At 40.6% G+C, this 18,120-nt stretch overlaps 1 protein-coding gene across 1 annotated transcript in view; it reads right to left on the bottom strand.

Annotated features, from left to right (window-relative positions):
* LOC127803766 (histone deacetylase 14, chloroplastic) overlaps positions 1-18,120 on the bottom strand; it is a 39,466-nt gene that overhangs the window by 631 nt on the left and 20,715 nt on the right. The window contains exons 6-8 of the mRNA XM_052340238.1: positions 11,530-11,586; positions 11,168-11,419; positions 135-316 (exon numbers count right to left, since the gene is read on the bottom strand). Of these exons, the coding sequence (XP_052196198.1) occupies positions 135-316; positions 11,168-11,419; positions 11,530-11,586 (491 nt within the window). The remainder of the gene's footprint in view (positions 1-134; positions 317-11,167; positions 11,420-11,529; positions 11,587-18,120) is intronic.

Here is an 18,120-nt window from a genome sequence, read left to right as displayed (position 1 = left end):
GTCTTTGTTTAGCATCAATCTCTAGGAAAAAACAGATAGACCATTTGAAGTGATAGTGACATTAAACAAACAGAGTTCAAACTTGATGAACTGGATAAATGCAGAAAATTCAAATTTTAAGGGCAAGAATCTACCCTGCTGAGACGAGAATTACGTCTGGTTTGAACCTCTGAGCAGATGGTACTATGACTTCGTCAAACACAGTTCGCATGGCTATATCACCTGAACCTCCTGGTAAGGGCAAATTTAGTGTTGTTCCTTCACCATTTCCATGACCTACCTCATCAAATTTTCCAGTTCCAGGGTAGCTTCCATCCTTCATGAATAGAAATAAGTCCATTTTGGTTAATAATTGGCATTCTCTACAAAAGTATCTGATGCCAGATCATTTAAGTTTGCAAATGTTGATGTTTACGTCTCTATGTGACTAACTACAGCTTAGGCACAAAAAATTAGAAAAAATATGTTTACCTGCTTTTTCCTTCACCCATTTCAGTTCCATGAAATAGAAAACCTTCTTTGCTCATACTAAGCAGCGATATAATACATGGCATAAAGTGTGGGAAGATATACTATCTTTTTAGAGGTTGGGATACCACTGGTCGCTTGTACGAGCCACTGCAGGTGACAGGGCTGGAGAGATAGTGAAGTAGTTCAGAGGTCAGAGAGCAAATTTGAGTAGAGTGATTCCAGTTGAAAGGTGAATGATCCTCCCTCTACTGATCAACCTGCCTATTTACAGGTGACAGAAGAGGGGTCCTGAACCTCCCCAAGAAATTCAGGCCTTGGTTTTTATGACACCCTGTGGAATCCGAAACGCAATTAGATAAAGGTTCTACAATACCATGTGGCAAAAATGATTCCCAAATGAGTAACCAGTAACCAGGCTAGATATGCTTGGTCACTCTCTTGAACAGATCATACCGCCTCCAGCCTCTTGTCATCTTTGCCAACAAACTACAATACCCCATGTAGCCCCGGAGGGAAGGAAGCACTTTGGAATCCCTCCTTGGAATTCTAAGTACTGGAATTACTCACTCACTTGGCTGGGTGAGTGACTCCTTCAATCAAGAGGAATGCTTATGCTCTGGCGCTGAGTAAAGGGAGCGGAAAATGCCACATAGGTACATGGATTAGAGAGACTGCAATGGTGCATGTACTGAAAGCTCTCTTAGTTGTAGGAGTGAGGGTTGGTTAAGAAGCTAAGACAGTTGTTAACTATTGTTAGAATTATTAGTATAGTTGTAATTATTATATGTGTGTGTTTTATTTGTAATTAGGTTTAGCCCATAGGTGTTTAAGGCCCGTTATACCTATTATAAATAACAAGCTAAGAGAGGATAATCTCTTAGGTTTTTCTCTCATAATTATTTTCTCACATGGTATCAAAGCCACTGGTGAGAAAAACTTTAGCCGTCGCTGTGTATCTTTTTCTAGCAACCGTCAAACCCTAGCTGTCACCGTCACTGCCCATTCTAGAACCCCATTGTCCGGCCACCACCCGATAACACTGCCACCACCCTAGGGTTTGCCGCCACCAGATCGGCCAACCGCCGAAGAATCGTTGCCGTCGGACCACCCACGTGCCCCCATGCGTCGCCGCTACGCGCTGCCTCTAAATCCACGACGCGTGACAGTGCGTCTACCAGCCTTTTTTCTCCAGCTTCTCTAGATCTGACCTCCGACAACCCCTAAAGCTACTTTCGGCGTCAAAGTCCTCGCCATGTCTGATCTTAGTGACACGATTTCTGCCGGTGCTACTCCTGCTTCGGCTTCTATTATTGCCTCTGTTGCCTCTCAATCTTTTACTGTCTTCAATCTTGGGACGACCAATATTACCGCTGTAAAGTTAATAAGATCTGCCAATTATCTCTCATAGGTAACCTCTGTTAGAATGTGGTTCAAAGGCCAAGGCCAAGCAGATCATCTTACCACAAAGGCTGAAAGTGTGTCAGAAGCTAATCAGGCTAGATGGGAACAAGTTGATGCCCAGTTATGTAGCCTCCTATAGCAGTCTATTGATCCGTCCATCATACAACTCTTTTGCCCCTTTGAAACTTGTGTTGATGTATGGAAGGAAGCTGAAGAGTGACATACAAACGATATCCAACGTTTGTACACTGTGGTCTCTAACATCAAGAATCTTAAGTAGGAGTCATCCATGAAATCTTATCTGGGGCATGTTCGGGCTCTCATGCAAGAATTTGATGCTCTTCTTCCTCTTACTACAACCCGCATCGAACAGATTGATCAACGAGAGAAGTTTTTTATGGTTATTGCTCTCTCTGACCTGAAACCAGAGTTTAATGCTATCAGGCATCAAATCTTGACTAGCTCTGCTAGTCCTACCATGAAGGACTCTTTTAAATGGTTGTTGAACATGACATGTGCTCATGGTGTGCCCTCTTCTTTTCATGTTGTTCTTTCAACCGAATTTTAGCTCTTGTGTCTCAAGCTTCCACCGTAGGAGGAACTAGAGGAAGCAATAATGGTCGCCCACGTCCACAGTGTACCTTTTGTAAGAAAATGGGTCATCTTAAGGACAAATGCTGGAAGAAACATGGTTGGCCAGCTGCTCCACCTACATCATCTACCAGTGCAACTCATGTATTTCAGAGCGATTCTAGTCCTGCTCAATCTCCACCAGGTTCGTAATTGGTACTTATGTTTGCAGTTGAGTATGATGCTTTCCTGAAGTTCCAGGCCACCTAGCAATCTCATCCTGATAATCCCGTTGCTTGTGTTGCTCAAGGCTCATCTATTAGTCCTTGGATTATAGATTCTGGCGCCACTGACCATATGTGTGGTAATGAACTTCTTTTCTCCTCACTTATTCTGATACCTTGCCTATTGTTACCATGGCTGATGGTACCAAAACTACAGTTAAAGGGATCGGCCAAATCACACCCACCTCGTCTTTTTCATTAAATTCTGTTTTATATGTTCCTAATAGTTCTTTTAATTTAATTTTAGTTAGCCAACTCATCAAAGCCCTTAATTGTTTTGTTATCTTTACTCCTACCTCTGTTTGCGTTCAGAACCAGGGTACAGGGCAGAGAATTGGTGTCGAACGTGAGTCACAAGATCACTATCATCTTGTTGTGCCTAGTTCGCCGGTAGCTTGCACTAGTGCCGCTTCTCCAGATCTTCTCCACTATCGTCTCGGTCATCCCACTCTTTCCAAACTGAAGAAATTAGTTCCTAATTTGTCGTCATTGTCCATGTTTAATTGTGAGTCATGTCAGCGTGGTAAACATGCTCGTAATTCTTTTTCTCGTTGAGTCTATAATAGGGCTGAGGCTCCCTTTTCCCTTGTGCACTCTGATGTGTAGGGGCCAGTCACGTTCATTCTACTCTTGGTTTTTCATATTTCGTTACTTTCATTGATGATTTTTCTTGTTGCACTTGGTTGTTTCTTATGAAGAGTCGGTCTGAGTTGTTTTCTATCTATCAAGCATTTACTATTGAAATAAAAACATAGTTTGGAGTTTCTATACATGCCTTACGTAGTAATAATGCCCCTAAGTATTTTTCTTCTCAATTTACTACCTTTATGACTGCTAATGGCATCTTGCATCAATTCTCTTGTCCTTACACACCTCAACAAAATTGTGTTACTTAGCATAAGAATCACCATCTTATTGAGAATGCACGGATGCTCCTTTTACATATCAATCTTCCCACCAAATTTTGAAGCGATGCTGTTCTAACTGCATGTTATCTAATCAATCGCATGCTATCTTCAGCATTACATGACCAAATTCCTCATTCTCTTTTGTTCCTTACACAGCCGCTTTATTCTGTTCCTCTTCGTGTTTTTGGCTATATTTGTTTTGTGCATTCTTTTTCACCTAGACAAGATAATCTTGCTGCAAAATCTCTCAAGTGTATCTTCTTCGGCTATTCCTGGTTGCAGAAAGGCTTTAAGTGTTACTCTCTTGAACTAAACCGCTATTTTTTGTCTATTGATGTCACATTCTTTGAACAACAGTGTTTCTTTTCGGTTGCTTAGCCTGATTCATAGTGTCTTCACCAGTTTTGCTTGTTCATTTTTCTTTTCTTCCATTGTCCTCATCAGGTCCGTATATGTCTCCTCTATGGCACCCACCGTGGCGCTAACCCTATCATTTTTCGGTCCACCTTCCACGGCTCCTCCACTTCTTACATATCACCGTCGTCCTCATCCTGCTACTGGCGCTAGCATTCCTCCAGCTCAGGACTCTCCTGACTCGCTCTCTCCGTCTGTGGTTCCTCCTACTTCGGATCCTGAGCTTGACAATCTCCCTGTTGCTCTTCGCAAAGGTACATGATCTACTCGTAATCTCCATCCTATTTATAACTTTTTATGCTATGAGTTCTTATAGTGAATTTGTTTTGAGTCTTTCCTTTGTTTCTATTCCTAAAACCATAGGTGAAAATTTGTCCCATCATGGTTAGCGCCAAGCTATGTTAGATGAGATTGACGCCTTACATTCAGATAGTACTTGGGATTTGGTGCCATTACCACCAAGAAAGACTCCCGTTGGTTGTCGGTGGGTATTCACTCCCAAAGTGGGCCCTAATGGCCAGGTGGAATGTCTTAAGGCCCGCTTGGTTGCCAAAGGCTTTACACAAATCTATTGGTTAAATTACAGTGATACATTCTCTTCGTCCCTCTATGGTCTGAAACAATTTCCACGAGCGTGGTTTAGCAGTTCCAGCACTGTGGTTCAAGCCTTTGGTCTCATTCGAAGTGAAGCTGATTATTCGATTTTCTATCGCCATTCTTATGTATCTACCTTGTTGTTTATGTAGATGACATTGTTAGCACAGGGAGTGATCAGGTTGGAATATAGAAGCTGAAGGAACATCTACATCGACACTTTCAGACCAAAGACCTAGGCCAACTTCGGTATTTCTTGGGTATTGAAGTTGCTTAGTCAGGATATGGTATCTCAATTTCTCAAAGGAAGTATGCCCTTGACATCTTAAAAGAAACTAGTATGGTGAATTGCAAACCAGTTGACACCCTAATGGATTCGAATGTTCGACTTTTGCCGGGACATGGGGAGCTTTATTCAGATCCTGGAAGGTATAGGAGATTGGTAGGCAAGTTGAACTATCTCACAGTCACTTGTCCCGACATTACTTTTGTTTTGAGTGTAGTTAGTCAGTTCCTCAGTTCTCCATGTGATTCTCATTGGGATGCTGTTATCTGGATTCTGAGATATATCAAAAGAGCGCCAGGTAAAGGGCTACTCTATGAGGATAAGGGACACATAGATATTTGTTGTTATGTAGATGCAGATTGGGTAGGATCTCCTTCTGATCGTCGGTCAACCTCTGAGTATTGTGTTCTTGTGAGAGAAAATCTGGTTTCTTGGAAAAGTAAAAAAACAAAATGTAGTGGCTAGATCTAGTGCAGAGACAGAGTATCAGGCTATGGTTAATGCAACTTGTGAGCTCATCTAGCTTAAACAACTTCTGCAGGAACTCAAGTTTTGTGAAGTGTCCCCTATGAAGCTTGTTCGTGATAATTAGGCTGCCTTACACATTGCTTCCAATCTAGTGTTCCATGAGCGGACTAAGCATATTAAAATCGACTGTCATTTTATTAGAGAAAAGCTAGTTGAAGGTGTTATTGTGATGAGATCCTCACAAGTAATTGATAAAATCTCACAATCAACGTTAAGAATCTCCGATTACATGCTAAGAACAGAAAGGAAAACAATATAGGCCTATTTAAGAGGGCCTTCTCTCCCCAACACTTCTTCAGAATTCTCTTACCCCTTCTCTCTCCTTTTTCACGTGTTTTTATACCTCCTCGGCTCCTCAGTCCGTTGCAACCATGTGGGTTGTTATTCTTCCCCAACTGAATTTGACCCTTCTGCCCTCATGTCCTATTCCTTGGCTACCCTTGCCTCTGGTAAAATTTACGAATCAGAGGCTCTAACATTACTCCTGCCCATGAGATTCACCTTGTCCTCAAGGTGAAACTCAGGAAATTGATGTAGTAACGGATTGTACGGTTCCCAAGTGGCAGTTGGTCAGGGATAATGGTGGCCTTCTGTACTACTCCTTCAGCCTTTCGGAGCTGGAAGATGCGAATTACGATGTGAATTGCACTAGAGGGTGGTAGAGACTGCTTGTACGCTAGCCTTCGAATCCTTTCCTCCACTTCGTTGATGATCTCCACCTTGTCGTGAACAATAAGTTTCCCCTCTAGGTTGAGAATTTGGTCAACCTTAGCAACCACGACCATCAAATGGCATCTCTTTTTAACTTTGGAGAAGAGATGGCCTCATTCATAAACTATAGGTAGTGTATCTGGAGAGTCTATAGGCACCATAATCATGATCCACACCTTCAAGTTTCTTAGAGTAGCAGCCAATCCTCCATAGATAACTTTCATGTCCATAACATTCCTGACAGATGACCCGTTTCTCCCCATTCCGGTCAGATATGATTTAATCACCACTCGTTTCCAGGGCTGATAGTCTGTAGTGAAATCTTTAGGGGCTACTTCGCCATAGACTCCAAACTGGGAACTCAACAACCAGTACGGTGGTTGTCCCACCCGTGCTGGCCAATGTTCTGGCCATTTAGATCCTCATTCTGTTTCAGCAACTGGAATTCTGTGCATGCATGCTTGCAGTGGCACATTCTAGGCTGCTTTAGGGTCATTAGATTCTTGATAGACATGAGGCTCATTTTGTGCTCTTTCTTCATAGCACTCATTCGTAGTAGGTTTTTCATTTACAACAATTCCCATTCCAATAACTGCATCCCTGGTTATTGATACAACTTCCCAGCACCTTGACTTTGTTAGCTGTTTCATGGCTTGCCAATTCTCAACCTCATTATGAAGTTCGCCCAAATTCCCATCATTATTTAAGGTCTTTGGGTCTATACCATTGGGCTCCACAACAGAATGCAAATTGAGCCCTTGACTTCTAGAAACATGCTGCCCTACCACCATCATGACCTGCTTGGATGAGGCACCCACCCCCTTATGATGGTGAGAATACATGGGGGGCCCTCTATTATCAACCAACCCCATGTGAAATCTCTGATAAATTGGGCTAAGAATCAAACTAGCTTCCCAGACAACATGGACCGTTGATGGTGCCCCAATCATCGGTAAGATGCTCTCCTTGGATGTCTCCGAATCGGCAATCCTTGGCATTTTAAACGGATTGATCATCGGTTGCCCTTCTGCCTCACCAGTGAATTCCCCAACACCACAGAATTTTACCTTCATCGTTTGTGGTGGAGTTAGGCCTACCACGGAATTCAACGACAATTCCACCATCTCACACTCCATCGTGTCCTCCAGCTCATCTGACTTCTCCATCGTGACTTCCTACGTGGATCCTAAGCGATTCCTCAACAGCCCCTTTAGCTCTTCCCAACTTCTCACTCTTTGTCTCCGTTGCTCCTACTGGAACCATGAAAGTGTAGCACCTTCCAAACACAGTGCTGCTGTGTCCATTTTCTCCTTGTTAGTTAGCCCATTCACTGCAAAGTACTTATCGGTTTGGAATATCCAGTCGTCAAGTTCTTCGCCTTCAAAGAGGGGCATTTCCAAATGTCGCCCTTGGATCTCCGACCGCCAACCCCCCTCAGAACCCCCTGCTTCAGCTCACCGCACTCCTATTTCCAATGTCGCCTTGGAATCCTGAATGAATTCCAGAGGTTGGTCTCCCAACTCCTCTTTCTTCTTCCTCTCCAATTCCTGCTCTTCCCACCTCGTTCTCATCCAAGCAAACTATTCCAGCAAGCTCGCTACATTCTTCTCCACCGATTGAACCTCACCCCTCAAGGCATTAACTCCTCGTTGCATGCCTTCCATCCTCCTTTCCAATTCACCTACTCGGTTTGTCAGGGTCACCATTAGGATCGATGAGGCTCTGATACCAAATTGATGGGATCCCCACATGTAATTGATAAAATCTCACAATCAATGTTAAGAATCTCTGATTACAAGCTAAGAATAGAAAAGAAAACAATATAGGCCTATTCGAGAGGGCCTTCTCTCCCCAAAACTTCTTTAGAATTCTCTCCCCCCCTTCTCTCTCCCTTTTCACTTGTTTTTATACCTCCTTGGCTCCTCAGTCCGTTGCAACCATGTGGGTTGTTATTCTTCCCTAACCGAATTTGACCCTTCTGCCTTCGTGTCCTATTCCTTGGCTACCCCTGCCTTTGGTAAAACTCACGAATTAGAGGCTCTAACATATTGTTACAGAGTTTGTTAACTCCAATGATCAATTTGCAGATGTCTTCACCAAGTCTTTAAAGGGTCCTCGAGTGGAATATATTTGTAACAAGCTTGGTGCATATGATATCTATGCTCCAGCTTGAGGGGGGAGTGTTAGAATTATTAGTATAATTGTAATTATTATATGTGCGTGTTTTATTTGTAATTAGGTTAAGTCCATAGGTGTTTAAGGTCCGTTATGCCTAATATAAATAACAAGCTAAGAGAGACTAATCTCTTAGGTTTTTCTCTCATAATTATTTTCTCACAACTACCATAACTTGAGCTTGATTAGTAACCGCCTGATCTTGACTTAGTGTGAGAAGTGTATAAAGAATATACTGTTGTCATTTTTGGAATATAGGAAATACTTGTTTCTTCTTCTCCCTCCTGCTCTCTAAATTTCTCTCTCTCTTTTCTCTCTGTGAAAGAGCTGATCACTTGCTCTGTAAAAGTGAGATCACATCTATCAAAGGTGCTTTTTTTAAAAGAAAACTCCATTACTGCATCAGATCTGTAGTGTAGCCACAGGGTTCTACAGATTTTCCCCAGTCAGAATTTCAAAATATTAAGGAATGGCAGAAGGTACTTGATTGAAGACTGCTGATACGGCAAAACAGATGGAAGCACTGGTAGAGAAGATGAATACTTGATACTTGGAGTCTCAAGGATGGTGTTTTGGCAGAAATGCACTTGCAGTGGCAGACGCAAGATGCTGTTGAAGTTTGTCAGGAGACATCTGAAGCTCAACGTAATCAGATCCAAAGCCAAATGCAAGAAAGTTTTTCCATATTCCTCTGTTGCATTAACACTTCGATTTCTGAAAGAAGTAATTTTCCTAGTTCTGAAGATAATCCAACCACCCACTAAAGATAATCAAACAGAAAATATTTATAAGTTTATAGCTTGGAATAGAGTTCCAAATACTAATTCCCTCTCTTCCTAGTCCTGAAACACTGGTCTAAAATGAAAAGGCTGAAATAGAACCTTTTGGCTTAAATTTCCAAGATTCAATGAACAAGATCCAACAGAATGGCTCTTCAAAGCCAAAGGATTAGCATTGCAAATTTCACATGGACCGAGCAGCTGTAAGTTGGCTCCAATGGTTGAAAACGAGTAATTAGTTAGGTTTGTGGTATGAATTTGAAGCATCCTTATTGATCAGATTTGGACCTTCAAGATATGAGGACTGTCAAGAGCCTCACCAAACTCCTACAAACTACAATAAGGGAATATCAAGCTCTGTTTCTTTGTCAACCAAAGTCACAGGACTATCCAAACCATTCCTGAAGAGCTGCTTCATTTCAGGACAGCCTGAAATTCAGAGGGAGGTAATAGCTAATAGGCCTTACAATCATAGCCCAGCTATTGGTCTAGCTTGATTGAATGAAGACAAGTATAAGGCTGCAAAGAATTGGTTGTCTAAGCCTCCTTCCAGCTTCTCTGTTCTTGGATCTCCTCCTGAAGCTAAGCTAACTCCCAGTTTCATGATACAGAATTTTCAGTCAAAATCTACAATTCCTATCAAGAGGTTGTCGCCTTCAGAACTGAAACAGAGAAGGGATAAAGGACTTTGTTACAACTGTGAAGAGAAGTTTGTACTGGGGCACAGATGTAGAAGCAAATTTTGTTACAAATGACTGAAAAAGGAAGTGAGCCAAAAGAAGAAATGGACTGTGATCCAGCTGAGGTATCAATTGGTGAATTTGCAGTTAAAACCAATCCTGAAATAAGCTATCATTCTTGAAGGACAGCTAAATCCTAAAACTATTTGGTTGGTAGGCAAAACAAGAAATCATGAAGTCCAATCTTTGGTGGATAGTGGCAGTATGCATAATTTTCTCCAGTTGAAAACAGCACAGAAACTGGTACTGGTGGTGAAAAATGCAAATCCTTCAAGGTCTTAGTTGGCAATGGGGATCGTTTGACTTTTGATAAGAAATGTTTGTAAGTGCGCTTGCAATTGCAGGATACTTTCTTCAGACTGGACTCATTTTTTTTACCTATTAAGGAGCTGAGGTGATATTAGGAATCCAGAGGTATAGTCCCGTGATCATCCTTGAACTTGCTTATCCTTTCCCCTTCTTGTAGCTGGTATGGATCAAACTCAAGGGATCTTGGACCCAAGTGAGTCGGTACCTATGCTATTTGAACAGAGATCATTATGCAGTTAAACATATTTGCAGTTACAAGATTCCAGCTCTTTTTTATGGTGCAAGCTATCCTGTCATTTTCTCGAGTATGATTGATACAGACAAGTTTTACAACATAATAACTCCATTCATGGGATCAATGTATATGCCCTTTCTTGCAAATTTATTCATCTCATACTCGAGACTCATCTTTTTAGACATGGGCCCCAATCTTGCAGAAAGGAGGATCATTTGGGCTGAGGACTAGAATTAAACTCTTTGTCAAAGTCTTAACAACACCATCTATGACATTTTCAATCTAAATCCGGAGTAAACCAGGAACATCAACCTGTTGAAAATGCTATGACCAGTTAAGGTAAGATGGGAACTAGATTAGGCAAAGAACGAAGGACTGATTAGCATGCCTTGACAGATGGTATGGTCCCTGGTACTTGTGTGGTAACACAAAAATGTTTGCACAACTTTTGCCAAGTAGAACTTATAAGTAACTTTTAAGGTTGCATTATTTTTTCCTATAATTTGACATGAACATATTCAACTTGGCTTGCTCTTAACCTCCTAGCTGCCATGCCTACTCTAAGATGCATTAAGTTATAGCTCCACATTAAATCTTGCTTGCCCATTCTAATACAAATTGAACAGATGCTAACTTGTTAATAAATGGAAGTTCAGCATGAAAAAGATGGAAAAGGCCTTTCCACACCATTGAAATTACTGGGAAAAAAAAAAGCAAAATGAAATATACCATATTAGGTTGTGGAAAACATGGTTTGCTTACTTGGTGTGTAGAAAGAAAGAATATATCTGGGTCATCATAGAATGCATCATTAGTTCCATTTCCATGGTGAACATCAAAATCAATGATAAAGACACGCTTCAATCCATGTACACGCTGAGCATAGCGAGCTGCAATTGCCACGTTTCCAAAAACACAGAACCCCATGGGCCCCTTTGGAACAGCATGATGACCTGGAGGTCTAATCAAGGCAAAAGCTGAGGGAGGTTCCCGTCTTATTTTTGATGCTGCTACCTAAATGGCATACACAAGAATTTAGGAGCTATTCTGAACAAACTTTCCTTGCTTATCATCACAAAGAATTCAGAATGTAAGTCACCAATTATCATAGATTGAGACTTCACCACTGAATCAACCAAGGAAATTCCAGCTCCAGCTGCAGTTAGTGATTCCTTGAATGTCTGAATCAATAATATCACCAAACTCAGTTTTCAAACAATGACATATCTATTAGCCTACAGAATGAAGAGATCCATAAGAGAGAAAGTTATTTTCTAGTTCAGAGAAGAATTTGGTAAGAGACAGATTATTGACAAGACTCTTTAAGTCATAACTCTTTTGTCAACACAGTCATGAGTCAAGTTTGTGTCAAACAGTTTGATGAGAAATTAATTCCCTGTAAATATATGCAATGCCCAAACCAACAAAATACTATCCTCAAGTCTGGCATTAACCTCATTATGTAAATCAATCAACTACTTCCAAGTGTTCAAAAAGAAATACAAAAATTTGAAATTGAGGAAACAATTCAAGGCATGCTGCATGCAGCTTCCTTTCAACTGGTTTCCAACAATGGCGTTACAGGGATTGCTTCCAGAGTGAGATGAAGGCCAATGTTTAACTGCCTTTTTTCCTAAAACAAAATTTAGAAAAATGAGTAATCACAAGTGCAAAAGAGGATTATGCACAGTACAGTAAATGAGAATGAATGAAGAGAATTCTCTCTCAAACTTGGTCTATTTTAACTAAACCTTGGTGGTGTCAATTTGTGAGACATACATCTACTGAAAATTTTGATCCTGAACTTTAAATCCAAAATTTAAGGTACTTTTAACAGCTATATTCGAAATTCAAAAATAAAAATAAATGTTTGAAAAATAGTACTCTTTGTTGGTTCCTTAACTGCAACCAGCCAATTGTTGAAGTTCCATTTGTGTCTATAAAAGCTTTAATATCACCTCTTGAGGCTTATTTGGAGTAATATAAGAATTGGAATTTTCAGATTCCAATAAAGTTGTGGTAGTGCAGGAGCAGTGAACAGTACACAACAGTTAAAAAGGTTAAATTATGATTTGGTTTGAATGCTTAAGTGGAGGCAAAGGTATTGACATTTAACAGTTGATAAATAAAACATTGATTATATAAGTTGGCTAGTTGAGTCTTTAAGGGTTAAAACTGTCAGAAATTTTAAAGAACACATAAGAAGTGGGTAGAAATAACATAATGGTGTGCCAAGAGAGATCTGAAAGCTTCAAATCTGAACATTTTTCTCTCCATTGAATGATAAGTGTTGGACTTGGATGACTATTGACTAAATTCTTTTATCTAAAATGAATTAAAAGCAATAGACAACTTGATACAGAGCCCTAAACAAAAGAACAAGAGCAATACCCATTACCCAAACCAATTTTTCAATATTCAAATTCAATAATCGAAGTCTATCTTTAATTACAATCTCAAAGACTGCTTATAGACAATCAATAGATAAAAAACAACTCCAACTAGGACTCCTTAATCCAATCTAATTAAGATTGTAACCATAATCCCAATCTGATTAGGATTCTACTAACTAAAGGAAACAAAAGGATGATACAAGAAATGGAGAGAAACTATGAAACAAATTAAAAATAAGAAATAAACTAAATAAATCAAATAAAGAATAGTAATTCCTAAATTTACTATTTTGTCCTACATCACAACTTCATGGACTTTAGTGATCTTTCATACCAGTGCTTGAATTCCTAAATAGGAGACTACACTTCAGAACTCTAAAACTTATCAGAACCCAAGAAGACCATAATTAAAATGTTTTATGATCCTTAGGTAGCATATATACAGCCAAACAATGTCAACAACATATTAAGCATGTGGGGTTGGCTAAGCAGCATATACAGCCACACCCAGAATTTTAAAATTTGCAAGGTATGCTCAACCTATAAAATATTAGAAAACTTTGAGAAAACAAAGAAGATATAAACATTACAAAAGAGAAATCATAATATAAATTTCATGTAAGGATACGAACATTTTCATACATGGCTCAAATTCATTCCAAGGAAGTCCAATTTGAAAGAGACAAATTTCTAAATTTTTTCATTTCACTGGTTTTCCTTTTCTTCATCTTCTTTTGCTTACAGTATTACACCTCAAATATCCAACAATGAAAGGTCTAATATATATGTGTATCATGTTAGTAATCCTAACTTCTTTTATATGGAAAAACTTTCACTCTGTTCTTTCCTATTTATATTTTATATATTTTCCTTTTTTCAGTTTAACGTTATACTTGTTTTCAGTTCATTGAGGGTATTTTATGATTGAATTAACATCTTTAAACTAATCTAAATTTGGAAAATTTGATACCACGTGCCAATTATTATTTGAACATATGCAATTTGTGTGATATAGAGAATTTGAGAAGACCAGATTAAAAAAAAAAATAATAGTATGAGAAAAAGATTTATGGAGGCAAAAACAAAAAAAGGGAAAAATATACTGTTATCTAGAGGTTGCACAGAAATGGAAACGGAAAATGTTTTCGATATGAAATGAAAACGGGAAAACGGCATTGTTTCAAAAAGGTAGGAAACGAAATCGCGGGGTAAACTATAAATTTAAAAAATATAAGGGTATATGCGAAAATTGTTAAAAATATAAGTGTTAGAATAAAATAAATAGGGGTGTACGTGAAATTAGTATAATTTATATGATATGAGTATTATTTTAAGTTGCAAACCCTATTACAAATTTGCAGCCGTTTGTTGAAGCTGAAGGTTTGGAGCAGCATTGTCGTCGTCGTCGCCAACCTAGGTCCGCTGCTCTCGCCATCGACCCATCCTACCGCCTAGCCACTCACCGCTGCATATGTCGACCCATATCGCCGCTCGCTGCCAACCGTCGACGGATCGACTTGTCACTCTGGTCGCCGCCTTACCTCTCATCGCCGACCCATCTCCCCTTTCGCTTTCGCTGTCGATGCCGACTGCCGCCTCACCTCACCACTGCATCCTCCGATCTGGTCGCTGTCTAGCCTCTCGATGGCCCAAGTTGCAGATCTGGTGAGCGACGACCCTCATCTTCCTCACTGCAGGTGATTGCTTCACTGTGGTTGCCGGAAACGCATTTCCAGCAGGAAACATGTTTCCCACAATTTTTTGTAAATTGCGAAACAGCCCCAAAATGTTTTGCAATTTAAAAAAACGGCCTAAAAACCATTTCGGGACTTCGTCAACATTTCCGAAAAGGGAAACGGTTCGGAAACGCCGAAATGGCATCTCTGAGCTATTTCCGTGTTTCACAAATTGTCACGGCCAAAGCTTGACAACGTTCTTCTTCCTAATCCAGTTTGAATTAGGAAGTCTCTCACAAGAATAGAGAATAAAAAAGGATAATAAGAAAAGCGAAAGAGAGAAGATGAGAGAGAGAGAGAGTAGAATTTCTCTTCAACATCCTCGATACCCCTTCCACGAAAGAATTGGGAAGTTTATACAAGGCGCTGGAGGAGTAGATTCCCTTGTTAAGGTGGGACCTACATCCTTTCACGGTTGTCACAACCTGCCTCTACCCCTAATCTCTTGAACATGGCAGCCCATGGCTATTAACTAACTATAATAGCAATTACAGCAGTAAAAAAATTAAAAAATACTATAATCTATGGTCCTTCTTGTGATAATTTCCCCCTCCATTACCAATTTCTTGTCCTAAAGAAATGCTGAGGAGGCTAGCAGACTTTGGAAATTGCTTGAGCAGGTCAGACAGGTACTCCTAAGTATTACTATTCGTTAGGCTGTTCTGCCATTTAACCAAGACCTAAATAAGAGGAGCCCCTTGCTTGTATACCACCCTCCTTTCTAGTATAGCCTCAGGTTCCACCGTCTTGGTGACCTCTTTAGGAAGGATAGGCAGTGCAGCACTCACCGACTGCATGCCCACTGACCTCTTTAAGAAGGAAACATGGAATACTGGGTGAATTTACGATCCCTCTGGGAGCTGTAAACGATATGCTACCTTTCCCACCTTAGCCTCCATGGGAAATGACCCATAATAGTTGGGGCTAAGTTTGGACACCTTCTCTTGAGTAATGGACCTTAGATGAGGATACCTCAAGTCTCAAATACACCTTTTCCCCTACTGAAAACTCCCTCTCACTTCTTCTTCTGTCAACGAATTGTTTCATTATGTTTTAAGTTGATGCCAACTCCTACTTCAGCTGTTGTAACACCTTTTTCTTTTGTTGTAGATAATCTTCAACCATTGCCACATTGGTTCCTTCCCTCACAACAGGCAAAACGGGCAGTTTGTACCCAAATAGGGCCTCAAATGGAGTATTTTGAGTAAGGTATAGTGGTTAGTGTTATACCACCATTAAGCCAAAGACAACAAATACACCTTAAGTAGGTCTCAAGGCTTTGGTTCACCCTTTTGGTTTGCCCATCAGATTGGGGGTGATAGGCTGTGGACATATTCAATTTGGTCCCCAAAGCCTTCATAAGCTCTTGCCACATCAAACTAGTGAAGATCTTATCACGACTTGAAATGATGGACTAAGGAGTACCATGTAGTTTCACCACTTGATCCAAGAAGGCCCTAGCCACCTCTTGAGTTATACAGGGATGAGTCAATCCTATAAAGTGGGCAAACTTGGTTAGCCGGTCCACTACCACCAAAATACTATCCTTACCCTCTTATTTTGGCAACCCCTCTATGAAATCCTTGGACACACTAGTCCATGTTTGGTAGGGGATAGGTAGGGGTTGCAATAGCCCCGGATATGCCACTGTTTCAAACTTACACCTCTTGTAGGTGTCACAAGCTAGCACAAATCTCTTAACTTTTGACTTCATCCTAGGCTAATGAAATAATTGCCTAACCCACAAATAAGTACTTTGAACTCCTGAGTCCCCTCCCCCTAAAGGAGACTCGTGTAGGGCTTGCATTATTTTTCTCTTGAGACCTGCATTGTTCCCAATCACCATTTTGCCCTGATATCTCAACATACCTCTCACCAAAGTGTATCCATCTACCTCATTAGCCCCCATGACCAATCTTTCCAACAACTCTTTTACCTTCTCATCTCCTTCATAGCTGTTTACCACCTCTTGGTACCACTCAGGGACCACCATGGTTACAGTTGTTGAACTGCCTTCTTCATGGCACCTGGAAAAAGCATTAGTTGTTATATTCTCCTTGCCTTTTTTGTATTATATGGTATAATCCAAACCCATCAACTTGGCCATTCCTTTCTTTTGTAATTGAGTTTGTAGTTTCTGTTGCAACAAAAACTTCAAACTTTCGTGATATGTTTTAATTATAAACCTACTTCCTTCCAAATAATGCCTCCACTTGTCAACGTCCATCAACACATTTATAAATTCCTTCTCATATATGTTGAGCCCCATGTGTTTAAGGCTCAAGACTTGGTTTAGGAATGCCAATGGCCTTCCTTCTTGCATCAACACTGTCCCAATACCTGTCCCACTTGCATCTGTTTCAATAACAAAGGGCTTGCTAAAATCAGGCAGCCGTAGGACAAGAACCCTACTCATAGCCCCTTTTTAACTTCTCAAAAGCTTCCTCTGCTTCTGGTCCCCAATTGAATCCCCCCTTCTTTAAAAGATTTGTTAGGGGCTTGGTGATGACTCCATAGCCTTTCACAAACCGACGATAGTACCTGGTTAACCCCAAAAATCCCATCAAAGCATTCACCGTGGTAGGTCTTAGCCAAGACACCATGGCCTCTACTTTTCTTGGGTTTGTACTAACCCCATCCCTTGATATGATATGCCTCAAATACTTCAAGTTGCCCTTGACCAAAAGCATACTTAGACTTCTTAATAAAAAGCTAGTTAGACCTGAGGATCTCAAAGGTGGTCCTTAGGTGAGCCAAATGTTGGTCGAATGTTGTTGGTCGAATGTAGGGCAGTAGATAAGTATATTGTTCGCATTGAATCAAAGAACTTGAGAGAGAGAAACCCTAGTTGGAGGAAATAAATTCCTCCCTCAAACAATAGATTATACACCTATTTATACTAATACTAAGTGAGACATGACATAAGCATGATATAAATATAAATCTAACACTCTCCCTCAAACAGAAACATATAATATATATGTTCCAAACTTGTTACAAATGTAATTTATTCGAGGGCGCGTGGAGGTGTTTCTATAGAAGATGTTTGTTTTGGGTTACAGAGGCGGCCGACAATTGGAGGCTGTGGAGGCGATGACTAGAGGCAAATCTTGGCGATGGCGACAATGATGACAGATTGGCAATGCAGCGGCAATGCAAGATCTGTGTGATGCACAAGATCTGGAGAAAAGGCTGTGAGATCTAAGAGACGTGCTAAAAGAAGAAACATGTGCGAGATCTGAAGGCACGCTAATCTAAGAGTTGCGCTGGAAGGAGATCTGAGAAACTAGCCACGAGATTTGATAAGCAGTTGCGAAGGGTGGCTAGATCTAAACAGTGGCAGTCGGATCTGAAGGATTGGCAGCTAGATCTAAGAAATGATGGCTGGAGAGACAACAACCAATGAGGCAGATCCGGCAAGAGACCGGAGAGAGAGATCCAGTGAGAGACCGAAGGGGAAGATCTAGTGAGATCTGAAATGGTAGATCGATGGACCAGATCTGAAACGGCGAGATTTGAGGAACAGACACGATTGGTAGCGACAGAGAGCAGCAAGAAGCTGAAGGTTGCTATGGTAGCGGCCGCT

Source organism: Diospyros lotus, chromosome 6 (assembly GCF_014633365.1).
Source record: "Diospyros lotus cultivar Yz01 chromosome 6, ASM1463336v1, whole genome shotgun sequence".
Lineage (NCBI taxonomy): Eukaryota > Viridiplantae > Streptophyta > Magnoliopsida > Ericales > Ebenaceae > Diospyros > Diospyros lotus.
The sequence above is the reverse complement of the archived record's forward strand: the minus strand, read 5'-3'. Positions and strand labels throughout refer to the sequence as shown.